Consider the following 14,958-nt stretch of genomic DNA (forward strand, 5'->3'; position numbering starts at 1 on the left):
CACTGTGTTTCTTTCTCTATTTGTTAAGTGGATTTCACTTACTTTGGTATTACGTATGATGGGAGTGATTTCTTGATAATGGGACTGCACATACGCATTTTATATATCTAAATGTGGAGATAACTGAGGTACATGCTTGTACCTCTCCTAACAGTCCATACTCTGATTCTCTGTTCTTTAGTGGTGGCCATCTATGACTACACGAAGGACAAAGAAGATGAGCTGTCATTTCAGGAAGGTGCCATCATTTATGTCATCAAGAAGAATGATGACGGTTGGTACGAAGGGGTCATGAATGGAGTGACGGGGCTCTTCCCAGGGAACTATGTAGAGTCCATCATGCATTACTCAGAGTGAAGACTCGAGGACAGAGCTCTGCATCTCCTGTTGCAGGAGCTGTCAGGGCTTCCTGGATCTCCACCAGCCTCTGGGGCCCCATCCAGAATAGCTGAATGAAGGATAATTGTAACAACCACTCTTTTTTTTTTTTTTTTTTCCTCATTATAAAACAATAGTGATTTGAGTTGTTTGAACAAATGGCTCTTCCGGCTGCCAGCAGAGAGGCTATCCTGAGCCATCTGATGGTGAATTAAGCTGACCCATTCAGATGTAACAAACTCCTTGAGTAGCTGACACTTCAGTCAAATTCTGACTTCTGACAGGCTCTGGGATCTGTCTCAGGAATCCTGTGCGCCCTCACGGTACTACTTTTGGCAGCAGTGCCTGGCACTTGGGATGTCCTGGGATGCGTGTGGTGAAGGGTTGCTGGCCAGTGGACATCCCTCCTGTTTCTACACTACACTCCTGTGCAGCTGGAAGAATGCTTGTGTGCTAGGGAACACTGGGATTTGTACACAAAGCCGTTTGTGTATCTGACTTTCTTACAGGTGGTTACATCTTAGCATAAACACTTTTGCAGCTGCTCTGCACATGTAGGCTGACACAGGGCACACAGGGCTGGCTTTGAATCACTCACCTTTAAGTTTAGACAATTAGGATGGCTGCAGCCCAGAGGACCCTCACCCCCATTTCCTCATCTTTTAAATGCAACAGGTTCGTTTTTTGTTATGCACTGATGTAAACGTGCTGCTCCTGCTCCGCACGAGCTACCAGCCATGGGTGCTGCTGGGTTAAACGGAACTCAGATGCCATTGACGGTGAAGGTGAAACTAAGTTTACAGGTCCTCCTGGGGTCTGAGGATAAACTCTAGGGGCTGTGATCTCTAAGGTTCAGATCTACTCATGCCTGCTTGCACTAGAGAAACTTACCCCCAACTTTAGTCTTATGCACAATATAATCTTAAAAATCCAATCAGGTATTGTAAATTGGCTTTTTGTACTTGATGACTAGATTTGCATATGTACTGTGAGAGCCCTGTGCAGAGGCAGGACAAACGGCAATTGTCGTCTACATGTCTGTTGCCAAAATCTCTTCAGTGGAAGTAAAAAGGGCTGTTGTGTGTACTGGTTTCCCATGGAAATCCAAGCAGTAACTAGTAGTAGTCCTAGCTCTTCTCCCAGTCCTTTCCATTGCTTATCTTGAAGAAATACATATTTTGAGCTGTACTGGTGGATCTGGGGTGGAATAATACCAAGCAAAGGCCCCTGGGTTAATAGTTTGCTTTTTAAGTTTCAGTTAAAATACTGCTCAGTGTTCTGCTTTGCAGATCAGTGTAAAATGATGGCTGTACTAGTCTGCCCTCAGGAAGGACTAAACACTGTCTTTGGGTGAATGTCATGCACTAACAGAACGAACCAGTTAAACCTCCTGTTGCAGTCCTGTTGGCCCACAAATGGAGCTGACTCCTGCATTGTGAGAGCTTCCTGGGCCAGGACATCTTCCTGGACAACTTTTGACTGTCACCTGACCAAGTTCCAGCTGGTACCAGCAGTAGCTTGTCGAAGGCAAGGTAACACTGCAGCTTTCTTCTGAGGCCTGTGTGTAAAACAGCAGTGTAGAGAGCAGTGCCAAGGGGTGAGTTTGTGATAATATTGGCAGGGGGACTTGACACAATCCCTTTACTTGGTAGCCAGTGCAGTATCAGGATGGAGGTGCAGGTTTGGTATAAACTCGAGTGGGAAGAAGCCACAGCTGCTCAAGTGGGAAGAAAGAGGAAACAAATAGGTGAGGTGCATGGGGGATACTGGTAAGTTTTATTGGTATCTGCGGTGAGCTTGCAGAAGAGGGCATTAACTCCTGTGACAGTGTGTAAAAGGAACTAGTTTGGTGGAAGCCAACAAGAGGTACAGTTCTGAAGGAACCAGTGCAAAGATGGAAGTTACTTTCTCCCATGCTTAGTCTGCAACTGTGTAGCCAAGACACTGTTGTCTTCTTTCTAGAAGCTGGCAGCAGCAGTATTTGGAATAAACGTTAGCAAGAACAGATACCCTTCTACCTACCTTCTGTCTTGCAGCAAGACTAGCAGAAGCAGCCATGTTCAGTTCCCTTGGCCCATTTCTCTGGGAGCATACCTAGAAATGCTGGTTGTCCAGTACCTGGTGCGTATGTTTCCAGTGCCACAGGGCAGGCCTACAGCTTTTGCATAGGGCAGTGGTGCTTGCAGCATGGCTAGAGATCAGGGTGATTGCACTGCAGTATTACACAGCCACCCCCTATGCACCAAAGAATTGCATTTTCCAGGACTATTGGAGCTTTCCTGCCTTCTGCTGTGCTGGGTTTGTTTTTGGTGAAGACTGAGCACACAGTGCACAAATATATCGAGTTTGGCAGCTTAAAACATTACTACAGGAGAGTGAATGCTCTCTCCTTGCACACCCATATTCCAGCTGGGAGGTCACGCATTAGTGCAATCATGTCTTTAACTCAGTATGTGTAAGAGCATGCGCTTGAATACTTCTGACTGATGGGTGGTGACAGTGTGTACTTCCATAGTGTGTGATACATGCTCATGTCCTTAATTTTAATTCAGCTGGTTGTGTATCTTGTGAGTTTTCTCTGTTGAGAGCTGCCAGAGCAGTGTGTACTCTGGAAAGTGCTGAATGGATGTCAGACCTCAGGACAGAAGATGAGGCTGAAAAACCTTGAAGATGTGCCAAGCTCCTTCAAAGGCTGGTTTGGCTTGATGGGCCAAAGGTTAGTTGGGTTTCTGCAGATAGCATGTGGTATTGTTTGTCCTGTAAGAGCTGCTCTGGATGGAATTTTGGGGTCACCTCCTGCTGGTTTTAAGCTTTATTATGCAGTACTAATGCAAATAAATGTGTTGACTTTTATGCATACTTTTTATTTTGTATAGATTTTAATTCTGTGGCTTGTTTGGGGATGATGTGATGTTATGGTCATAGACCAGGCCAAGGTAAACAGGCTTTGTGTATTAATGTTACATAGACTGCATGCTAGTGGTCAGTGAGGGTTGTGTTTCCAGTTTTGTCCTTTGTATGTCTTCTCCAAAACCTTCACCCCCACGCCTCCTTATTTCCATATACTTCTAAAAGGGGGGTAGGGGAGAAGTGTGGAAAAAACCCTCAGTATTTCACATAGATGCACAACTTATCTTCACTGAGTTCTGCTGCCACAGTGGGAGGTGTTCAGCATCACAAGCCATTGATCAGAGCAGCAGGTGTGCATGAGAGGTAGGGTAGGGGAAGGAGACACTCCAGAAAGGCCAAAGAGTGCTGTATGGCTAAAATGAACATTTCTCCCTTTGTGAGAGCTGTTAGCCCAGCCAGATGTTTTCATTGTGCACAGGAATCTCTAGCTGTGGATTTTGCTTTGGTTTGCTGTAGCAGAGTTCTTCCTTGCTCTTGGCCCCCTTGGGACAAAGCTATTAACTACAGCTATCCCTCTGCCACAATGCCTGTGTGAAAGGAGGTCATAGACTGTCCCCAGCTAGTGTTGGTGCAGATTATTTTCATGCCTTTGTTCCTGAGGTGGCTGGGGTTGCATGTGTCTCATGTTGTTGGTGTTTTTTTGTGTGTTCTGCTTTTTTTTCCCTCAGATTGCTTTTCTTTATTCCCCTCACTGGCTGTTGCAGCAGCCGGTTGAGAGTGGCAGGAAAACCAAGCCGCCTGTTTTATGCCTCTTGCATCCTGACCGCACCTCCATGCGCAGTAGCTGGAGCAGGCTCTAGAGAGCAGAGGCAGTGCTGGGGGACTTGCTAGCCTGACTTGGAGAGATGCACAGACACGGACATTGACAAGCCGCTGCTCTCACTGGAGGGCAAGTGGCAGAGCATGGCCCTTGTCTTGTTGTAAGTGGTAACAGGAACTTGAGTTGGGATTTCCTGGAAGTGGGTGGAAATTGCTGCTGGTTTGCACCACAGTTCCCTCACCGTCCCTCTCGTCTCTGGCTGGGTGTTTTACCAGGGTGACAGGAAGGCTGAGAACCACCTAGCCCTTGCTAGATCAGGTTGTTCTCCTTTCACACCTCCTGAGAACCTTCTTTCCTCTTTGAGGGCTCTCGCTGTGCATTACTTTCTGGAGTAAGAAGATTGGCCTGTCTTCTGCTTATGCCAGCACGCTTGTCTCATCAAGGCAGCCCTAGCGCCGTGTTTGCGAACAAGCAGAATGCTTGGTCCCCTGTTCTGTGTGGTTCTTCAGCGCTCTTGGTGACAGCCAAGAACCAAAGGGTACGATGGCAGCAATGCAGCGTCTGCCAAGCACCACTTTTACCTTGGGCTTTTCAGCTGCCCTTGAGAGGGGAAGCAGTGACAGGACTGATGCTCCTTTTTGGACAGAGGGTGTGCTGCCCGCCTGCCGCGTACGTGTGAGTTCCTGACTGGTGGTGGAGGGTCATGCACTGGTGCAGCCTATTGTGCTTCTGGGGTGTCTCCTACCTGTGTCAGAGGGTGGCAAGTTACTGCTGTGCTCTGCTCAGCAGCTTCCAGCAGTTCCCAGTGAACCCTGTAGCTGTGCATCTCTTCATGAGGAACAAGCTCACTTTCAATTATGTCTCTGGCCTTCAGGCATAGATCAAATGTAAAAGTTTTACATTTTCGTGTGGAGAGGACAGGACTTTTCTTCCATTAATAGTCTGGTGGCATTTACAGGGCAACTTGTGGGAAGCTGTTAGAGGAGACTGTTGGAGACTGGTGCTGTGGCTTCTACTGGGTTTATTAGCATTGAGTGTAGAATCACTGAGGACTGCAGCATTTCAAGAAACCTTGCAAAACTCATACAGCGTCTTTAGTCAGACAAGCCTTTGCTGGCAATAGTGGCAGTGGGAAATGTGCAGAACTGTTGTGTTCACTAAGGCAAATATTTAATCTTGAGAAAAGGCAGTGTTGTAAAACAGTATGAGCAGGTAGATGATGGTCTATAGCTTATAGGGAGCCATGTTGAAGAATTTACTGTGCTTAGGGATATATTCTCCACCTTCCTCACCCTTTGGCATCACTCAGTATTAGGCACAGCCATAGTTTGTGGCTAAAATGGTATTACACAGAGGTCAGAATAGTGCAAGAGGGGAACAGTTTTTCTTTTCAGTAGCTGAAGTCAATGTGGAGCAACAGTCCTTTTGATTTTTTTGAACATGCAAGAGTAGCAAGACCCTCATCTCCTTTCTGTGGGAAGGTTGTTGAATGCTTGATGCAGCCAAGGTTTGCTAACTGCTGTTACAAAGAATAATTCACAGACCAGGGTGTTCTGCTGCTTTCATTCGAAGAAAAGACCCGATGTGTTTTGTGCAGCCTCCTGTGAATGCAGGAACTGTTTTTTTCCTTTGGTACTCTGAACATACCCATTTTATTTGTACCTTTGCTTATTCCAAGATGAGTTAGAAAAGCGTAAAGTCAGCAGCCTGGTGGCCAGAGGTAAGCCTACACCCAGCATCCTGCTGAATACCTGTGTGGTGACTGCTGAAATACGTGCAGTGTAGTTGTTCCTATTTCTCTTAAAACCTCAGAAAACTCCTACCACTATCTACTAATGAGGAAGAGCTTTGTACAAATTCATTTCCATTACAGCGCCTTGCTAAAGTGCTGACGTCTGGATATTTTTTTTCTGTAAAGCCCAAGTGCTTCTTTTCACATTTGAAAAAGTGTCTTTTGCAACTTGCATGGACAAGTAGTTTCTATGAATTCTCTGGAAATGTTAGTGTCTAACATGGATCTTTTGTCCATGTACTTTTTTTCTGAAAGCAGAACCCCCCCACACACCGTTGGTTTGCAGTCAGAGGAGAAGCACCCTGTGCTTTTGATTTTGGCACTGCTGATGCAGTGGATGAGTGCAGAGCCCACTGTAAATGATCAAGCCTGCAGGACTCTGGGGAGCTGTGTGCCGCCAGTAACGTTTTATTGTGTGTGCCATTTGAACCACCTTCCACGTGAGTGCAAAACCCAATTTTTAAATTTTTTTAATTGTACTTGGAATTAACTGTTGCTGTGTACTAAACCCTCTTGTTACGAGCCCTAAATAAAAAGAACAAAGCACACACCATGTGTCTGTCACCTTGTGTTCCGTGAGTGTGCCACTGCTGCGTCACATTCCTTGTCTTTTGCTACAGACTTTTCAACATGTTGAGGCTGGGATAAGTAGCTTGTGTAGCAGCCCTGTTCCAGAGGAGCTGAGGTCAGCCCTTCCTGAGGTCAGCAGAGGTATGATGACTTGTGTCCAGCCTGCTGCCTTCAGCAGCTGGCTGCTCTTTCCACTTCTGTATGACTGCCTTTCCTGCAGTTACCACTACTTGGTGGGATGCCAGCTTTTCTTCCAGCACAGAGTGCCCATGCCATGTTCACAGCTCAGAGCTGCCATCCTGTTGCACCAGCTTTAGGCTCAGATTCGTCTGAGCTGGCTGAAGAGCTGCTCTCCCTTGCCCTTCCCAGGTAACATTCTGTACCACCAATGTTTAGGCAGAAGTGTCTTCCTCTGGGCCTGCAGGAACACAAGAGCTGCTCTTCTTTCAGTGGTGAAGTGCCTGCCCTGAGGCTGTGACACTTGCTCTGTGTGCTGTGTCCTGTCCAGCTCTGATCTCCTTGTGGTATGTGCACAGCTATGCTGCTTGTGAATTCCTTTCACTGAGCTGCATTCCCTCTCCAGTAGGTGAGAGCATGCACTGCAGCTGCTGCTTCTCAAGGATGGTGTTCCATTTCCTGGCTCAAGGCAGAGATTACCTCAGTTACATGCAAGACCAAGTACCTCAGTACCTCTAAGAATGACTGCCCCACGTGAGCAGGAATTCCAGTCTGAGTTCCTATAATCCTGACTTTCAAACCCCTGCAGTAATAGCTCATGACTGCTGCATGGCTAGCCTATGAGCGTCCCTGAGGGAGAGGTGAACAGAGCTGAATTCCCTACAGTGGACCCCAGAGAGAGGCTGCACCAGCACTTACCAGCCATCAGCTGTCTTGGGTGAACAGAGATGTACAGAGTAATGCCAGGACCCTGCACGTCTGGGGAAGCACGCAGATGGAAAAGGTGAGCCTTCACTCTGGGTCCTCTTTAGACCTGTAGCTGGTGTGCACCTTGTTACTGGTACAGCCAGTTCTGACCCACTGGAAAGAACTGTGCAAAGGAACAATAAATAGCAATTTTATCAAGTGTGAGCACAGAAATTGTAACCTGTAGGCTGTCAAATATCTGATCCCTAAGAGGGGAACCACTGGTGCTCTTAGAACACAATGTGGGCTCTGAACTGAAAAAGGAAAATGGCAAGACAGAGGATTAAAACAAATTATTAAATTTAACTACATCTTTATTGAATTGTGCATATTCCATTGTATAATGATCTATATTGGGTACTCTATAATGTAGTATTTCTTTTGTCCTCTCTCATGCTTAAAAAAGTATATTTATACATATATTTATATATATTTATAATATGGCAAAGCTCCCCCCAACCTGAAGCTATCAGTCTAAAAGAGCTTTGATTTTTCTTTTTGGAAAGGGAAGAAGAGGGGAGGCAATCCCACTGAAAGATAGAATGTGCAATTTTCTTTTTAAAGCAGTAAACATGAATGTATTTAAGCACTCAGCACAAGTTTGCTGTACAGAAAAATCATCATTGCAATGACACTTTTCTTACATTTGCATCCCCAGTATTATACAGGATATCACCAGTGGCCACTAACAATTAGTGTAAGCCATAAAACAAACTGCTACTCCAGTTACTTTCTGGTCAACGGCAGTCCACTAGAAGGAGAACTAAGATTTCAGTTACAACTTGTGGAAGAATTTCATTTTCCTTTTTTAAGTACAAGCTTTATAGTGCTGCACCAAATCAGCAGCAAGGGAGCCTCTGGGCACAGGTTCCCTCGCTAAACTGCTCTTTGCCCCCAACCCTTGCAGATCTGTACTCACAGTTAACAAAGGCAAGAGATGTACAACAGCTGGCAGCAGCAGCCCTGCTCTCTTGCCAAACACCAGCTGCAGCCCCTGTCCACTTGGCTCCAGGACCAGCTGGTGCAAGAACATCTGTGTACCTGAAAATTAGCTCTGAATGCATCTTTGGCATCTTAGGAAAGGTGAGAGGAAACTGTTTTCCACTGTAGGGAACAGTTGGTTCCATTCCTAAGCATCCTAACAGATGAGTTGCCTTTAAGTGTTAAATAAGAGGGTTTCCAAAATCTGTTCCTCAAGTTCCTTCTCACACATTCCCCTCACAAAATCCCTGCTGTGGGGGACTGTGCATACATATAGCACCAGTTCCTGGTCCTCCAAATTCTTCTCTAGTTCACCTCACCAAGGATGCACAATTCTCCTGAAAAGCGATCTCACTGAATCCTTGCCCTACTTTTTCTATGTTAGTGGCAATTACTTTAATTTACTTATGACAGCTAGGCATGTGTTGTCACCTCATTTGCAATTTAGTGTCTTAAACTTTTCAAAACTAGACAAAGCCTGTGACTCACAGTGTCACAGTATTAGTGAGTGGTAAACCCTGCAATATAATGCTGGTTTTGCCACTCATATATGTATTTAATATATAAATTAAATTGAAGGAGATAAATAATTCAGAAAGGAAAATTATTCAATTTCAGAGAAACTTATATTTCCAAACTTAAACTTTTAAATCCACCAGTATATTACAGAAACATCTATGGAAAATCTGTAGTGTTAAATGCTCTCTGGTTTGGAACCCATCCTGAGTAACCAAGGGACTGCAAAGCTAAACACCAGGAGCCAGAAAATGGGGCTTTGGGAAGCTCCTCTCCAACAGAGGTAAGAGTCCCCTCACCCTCAAATTAGGAGCACTGTTTGAACAAGTACAAAATCTAAACCTTAATAAAAGGAAAAAGAAAAATAAAAAACACAACCACAAAACAACCAAAAAACCCACAACAAACAAACAGAAAGCCCTCATACGTTCTGGCTGCACCGTCACTACCTTCTGTCAGGAGTTTATATATTGCTTTTGTGTTTGGTCTGAGACAAAACTCTAGGAAAGCATCTATGCTGACAAGGTGGAAGTCACGTACGCATATACCAAACAGAAAATATGTTTATAAACTTCTGCCACTACATTAAAATAAATGATAAAAACCAGGAAGAGCATCAAGTCTTGGAAATTCTGTGTGACAAATCAAACAGAAACGCCAATACAGCTCTAAGAAGAATTTGGCTCTATGTTAACAAGATTTTCAAATGGTAAATCTAATTCTCTAACACGGTAAGTGTTCCCCAGCTATATTTAAAACCAGTGAGTCATACAATGCCCCAGTTAATCAATGAGATGCAACTGATTTTAACATGACTCTGTATTAGACATAATACTTGTAATAAGACCCACTTACTTACTATCTTACTTTGAATAAGAAATTATTTTACCTGTAACAGCACCATTGAAGAATAACAATTTAGTTCTATGTAGTTTTCTGTAACCAGAAAATTTCTTTTTTTTGCCCTTCTGTTGTTGAAATGGCACTTTTGGTTCCTTTAACTGTGGAAAAAAATAATTTTAACCCAGAGCAAAACTGGCCACACTTTCTCTAAGCTGATTTGTGCTACCTGGTTGCTTAAGAGCATGGAACAAAGAAATTAGAAAAAAACAGCAACAACAAAAAACCCTCTAAATGTGCAACTCCACAACAGTGAATCTTAAAATGCACTTGTTGAACTATTGCTCCCTCTCCCATCAGCCCTGAAACCAAAGTGATTCAGGGACCTTGACTGTTTCCCTGATGTGTCTGTCAATCACTCCGTGTTGCCCTGCAGGAAATCACGCAGTAAGTTCAGGAGAGGAGCTCTTTGGCTTTGAGGTCATGCACCAAGTTAGAGCAAGCAGTGCTTTGCTGCAGGAAAAAGCCACTGCACGGGGGAAGCAGGAGCTTTCCTCTTCCATGTACAATAACTGGATTTTTTTAAAAAATTATTTATTTACTGTGAGACATGTGCCTAACCTCCTCCCCCAAACATAGGTTTTGAAAGACAAAACAGACCCATGGGCATGTCTACCTCAACCGCGTTACCAATGATTTAATCAGAACGACTTGCTCAAAAGCTTTTCTTGTTACTATCATTTCTCCTCTACGATTAGTGCTGTTATGAGAGCCTAGTTTTCCCTTCCAAAGCAATTCCACAAGAGCAGAATTAAACTGGAGTGCCTGAGAAGACCAGGTTCCTGCTTTCTACAGCTGTGCTGCATGCACAGAGAACCTCCCCTCTCTGCTGGCTGAACAGATCCCTGCTACCTGCAAAGGTGGATGCTACGGCTGCTTGGCAAAGAGGAAATGAAAAGCATAAAGAATGCAGCTGTCGGTGTCTCCTGCAGGAGCAGGGCTTTCCCTGACATACAACTTAAGTGGCAAAGGGTATACACACTTTATCATGCCACATAACTACAGCTATACTCTCTCAGTATTTTAGGATAAAAGCATCTGCTATCTGTAGGTCCAGAGTATGAGATCTCAGCTCTCACACTCTCATTTTAGTAGTGCGGAAAAGGATTACCGCCCCTGTTTGCAGCAAGCATCTTGCTCTGTCTGAGCTTTGGCCCCTTTATTTTCTGATTTTCCAAGATAAAATGGTACAATTCTGAGACCAGTGCACAAGGGGAAAAATAACTTAGTTGCAAATAAGGCATGATATTTGCTGTCATAAAAACAGTAAATAAACTGGAGAAGCAAGTTCCATTGACAGGATCCATAAGCTGAAAAGGCAACCAGGTTGTCCGAATCACTCTGTATCCAAATTTCAGCACACATCTGAGACAAAGCTGCAGCCACTCACTACATTTCTGTATCACTACTGACTGATGAAGTACATTCTACTAAGAAGGACGCGACCTCGCAACCTTTGCCAACACTCACTCTTTTTGCTGCGAACCTTGAGTTAAACTTCTGTCTCCCAGCGAGCTGTTAAGCAGCCTGCAACGTTAAGCATGAATTCATTGCCCTAGGGGGAGATGCTGGGTAAATGAAACTGGGCACAAGAACATAAGAAAAAAGTTCAAACGCCTCTGAAAAAACTGCACTTAAAATATTGCTCTGCCAAGTGCAAATCCCAGAGGTACCCGCACTGAGTGAACAGGAGAAAAAGGGCTGCAACTGTCACCCACCAGTGGAGCTAGCTATCTTGTAGGGAAAGACTGATTCTCATCTGGGAGCCCAGATCCACCCTGCCAGGGAGTAGAGGATTTGTCCACTTACCTATCATCAGTAACAGCTGGGAATTACGATTGTATTTGCACACCTTCTGCACTGGTGGGTGTGAGCCCCAGGAGCTGCATACAGTACAAAGCAGCAGGAGGACCAACGTAGAAAATTACAGCACCCATGAATTGCAGTATAGCTTAACAATCTTCCTGCGAAGTTACTTGCCAGCTATACTGAGCATGCTTAAAATCAACAATGCAAATGCTGTTAAGGACACTTGATAAGCACAAAAATAGTAGAAACAAAACTTTGTGAACAATTTGAAAGATACAAAAAAAGTGCCTTTCCATAGCAGTGCTTTAAAAATGCACACAATGGTATATTGTTATTGCTCAAAAAAACTAGTCAGAAATATTAAAACAATTTCCAGAGGTGCTGAAACAGAGTTTATAAAATTATATGAAACAGGTCAACAGAGACAGCACCATTAATTTTTCTCTTTTCATGATGCACTTATTTAAAACTATATAGTTATAGATGTATCATTTTTCCCCTCTAATTGGCAAAACCTTTTTCCTATTCATAAATTATTCACAAAGACATTAATTTTATTATTTGGATTTTAAAAAAAAAAACAACAACACTTAATATAAAAAGGAATAGGGGACACTCACAATATTTCTTATCAATCTGAGTTACTCTAATGAGAGATCAGTTTCCGTCTTGTTTTACACACTTGAAGATACTGTCAGGTCAGGCTACTTCCTTTGATTCACTTTTTGGGGAGGAAAGCATATAGTATTTGCTTTTGGAATAATGGTAAACAGTAGAATCCTTTGCCATCTGGGCCTTGACAGTATCCCTGTAATGACCGGGGAAGTTGTTAACAACTGCAGATGGCATAGGTACAGTCCAAGTATTTTAGTTAATTTAAAAAGATTGTGTACCACTACCCTGTAATGAACATGCACAACACCCAAGACCACTTATCCTAATTACAATACCTTATTGTGTCCAATACGTAGGCAAGACTGTATAATCAAACTCCTGAAATACAAGATGAAGGACGCTAGTACTTGACACGGTGATTGTGACTCGTTAGCAATAAAAAAAAAGGCAAATATGATAATCTATTTCCTACTCATACGAGTCCTTAAATTAAACTAATAGCAAATGTTATTGCCTCACAAAGTTTTTTTCCACTCCTCTCCCTTGACTGCTAGAAGTGTAACTTCATAATTAACAGATTTATGCATTGGTCACAGCCTCTGGCAGGTCAAAGAAAAGAGAATTCGAGCTGTGCTTGGCATGAAATTACCATTCCCTTCTCTCTTTCTAGAAAGTTTCCTGACAGTTTCTAATGAATTACAAACAACACTTTAAGTGTTTCTAGACAGTTGTTTTTTTGTAAAGATAATACATCTTACCAGGCACAGACAAGGTGAGACTGTACGCTGTGTGTGTCTGTGTGAGAACAGAGCGTTCTCTACAGAAACCTACCTGTTCGTTCAGGGAAAGAATGACACGTACAAGTGATGGATCCACATGGGTCAGCCTTGTGGGTTGGCACTGATTGCAGGAGTCCTGGCAGCTTTCAGAAGGGGTTAACACAAATGGTCATCTTGTGCCATAAAAACAAACGATCGAGCCTATTATAAACTTAAAATGCATTATGGATTGGAATAATACATCTTTATCCTAGTTACTTCATGGGCAAATAATTTTGAATTAATTTGTAGCACTGTATATTTTTAAACTATTTGGAAGGAAGGGGGAGGTTCTTTATAGTATAAATATATTTCACTCCAGCCCACTATATATAAAATCTATTTTCTTCATCAGAACATACTCATTTTCAGTAGTATTATGACCAGAATGTTTTGGTATGTTGAGTCTGTATTTTTCAATCAATGACCAATGTACAATTACTAGCAGAACACCTCCACTTTGCACCATTATTTACCAATCACAAACTGCCAAAAGGTTTGTGGTGCTTTTTTTTCCTACATGTTTTTCTTTCTTACTCCTTTCTTTAAAGTGCCCTCTACATCTTCATCTTATACGGTAAGATTTGACTGGTTACAGAGTCTGATTCCCAGTAATATAGTGACTGAAACAATAAATACGGCTCTACAAAAACATTCTGGTTATCTTCTATAATTGCGACGAAATATATCACAATATATTATATACCTACACTTATAATACATGCACAAACATGTCTCACATGGACAGACACTACAAAAATTATCTTCCCCCCAATGCAGAAAAAGTAAGAAAAAGGGATTTTGGTCCAATCCATACGAAGGGTAAAAGAAATTGAAAGGATTAAGTCGATGCCTCTCTACCCACCTCCCCCAGTAAAATATTGACAACCCCAAGCCCCCAACTTTTTTGGCCTAGCCATGAAAGGGGAACATCTCTATCTTTAACCTTAGCTACAGTTTGAGGTCACCTCTTTTGACGGGGCTATTGTCCGCGTCCCCACATTCTCTCCAAGCGCACATCACAGGCTGCCTGACCACAGAGCAGCCCTCGAGTCAGAAAGCACCAGCCCCTGGGGACTACCAGTCCTGCGACAGCTTGGTGTTCTGATCCCTTTTGGGAGGTGCAGGTGGCGGCCCCCTCCGTAACGTTGCATAGCCAGATATATGACTGCCCTTGAAGCTGCTCGTCTTCTGCTGGTCAGCCAGAAGCTCCGGTGGGGGCGGCGGCAGGGCCATGTCGTCCATGGTAGCTGTGGGCTCTGCTCTGGACATCCGTGCAGAGGAGAGGGAGCCGTGCCGGGTGATGGATTTCCGCTGCAGCGTCCGGTTAAGGTCTGCCAAGAATCCCGGCTGAACACTAAGGCTGGACTTGGGTGAAGTGGGCACTTGGGGGCCAGGAGTTACCGGTGGCTCTGTGACATCTGCCTGTGTCAGCCGAGTGCTGTCATTCCGCTTCGGACGCGTGGGCGGTGGGGCTTTTTTAATGGATGGTTTTGACCACGCCTGAGGCTGGGGATTGACAACAGCGACTTTTGGGGAGGTACTGCCTGAAAACACGGATGGGATCTCAACCGGTGGGACAGGAAGATCTATTTCAGGTGGTGGTGGTGGAAAGTCTGAATCTGATGGTGGTGAAGGGAATTCAACCACGGGTTCCTTCCCAGACACACCTGGTGCAGGAGCCTTGGCCGGGATCCCTCCCTGCGGAACGACGATGGGCAAGCTCACACCAGAAAGGTTGAGCTTTCCAGGCTTTGGAGGGGCTGCAGGAGGCAATGACTCCTTCGAAGGAGACCCTGACGGCTCTGGTGGGTGTGCAAATTTGCTGACAAGGCGGTCCACTGAAGGTCTCTTGGACTCATGGTACTCAGTGGAGCTGGTGGATTTGATGCTGGAGTTCCGCTGAGGTGTTGGAGGTGGTTTCTTCCCTCCAGGGCTTGATGTCTTGCTGGTCTTTTTGACTGGAGACCCTGATTTGTCAGGGG

At 44.2% G+C, this 14,958-nt stretch overlaps 2 protein-coding genes across 13 annotated transcripts in view; one reads left to right on the forward strand and one right to left on the reverse strand.

Moving 5' to 3' along the window:
- The window catches only part of ABI2 (abl interactor 2), a 60,497-nt gene extending 54,104 nt beyond the window's left edge, over positions 1 to 6,393 (forward strand). For 6 of the 12 annotated variants that reach the window (XM_035331279.1, XM_035331282.1, XM_035331283.1 and 3 more), the window contains one exon: positions 182 to 6,393. In XM_035331279.1, the coding sequence (XP_035187170.1) occupies positions 182 to 357 (176 nt within the window). In that variant the 3' untranslated portion in view covers positions 358 to 6,393. The remainder of the gene's footprint in view (positions 1 to 181) is intronic. The other 6 variants (XM_035331276.1, XM_035331275.1, XM_035331277.1 and 3 more) reach the window with 1 other exon arrangement.
- A 1,745-nt stretch (positions 6,394 to 8,138) lies between these two features.
- The window catches only part of RAPH1 (Ras association (RalGDS/AF-6) and pleckstrin homology domains 1), a 79,388-nt gene continuing 72,568 nt past the window's right edge, over positions 8,139 to 14,958 (reverse strand). Inside the window, 1 exon segment of the mRNA XM_035331253.1 lies at positions 8,139 to 14,957. Within this exon segment, the coding sequence (XP_035187144.1) occupies positions 14,051 to 14,957 (907 nt within the window). The 3' untranslated portion in view covers positions 8,139 to 14,050.

Source organism: Oxyura jamaicensis, chromosome 7 (assembly GCF_011077185.1).
Source record: "Oxyura jamaicensis isolate SHBP4307 breed ruddy duck chromosome 7, BPBGC_Ojam_1.0, whole genome shotgun sequence".
NCBI lineage: Eukaryota > Metazoa > Chordata > Aves > Anseriformes > Anatidae > Oxyura > Oxyura jamaicensis.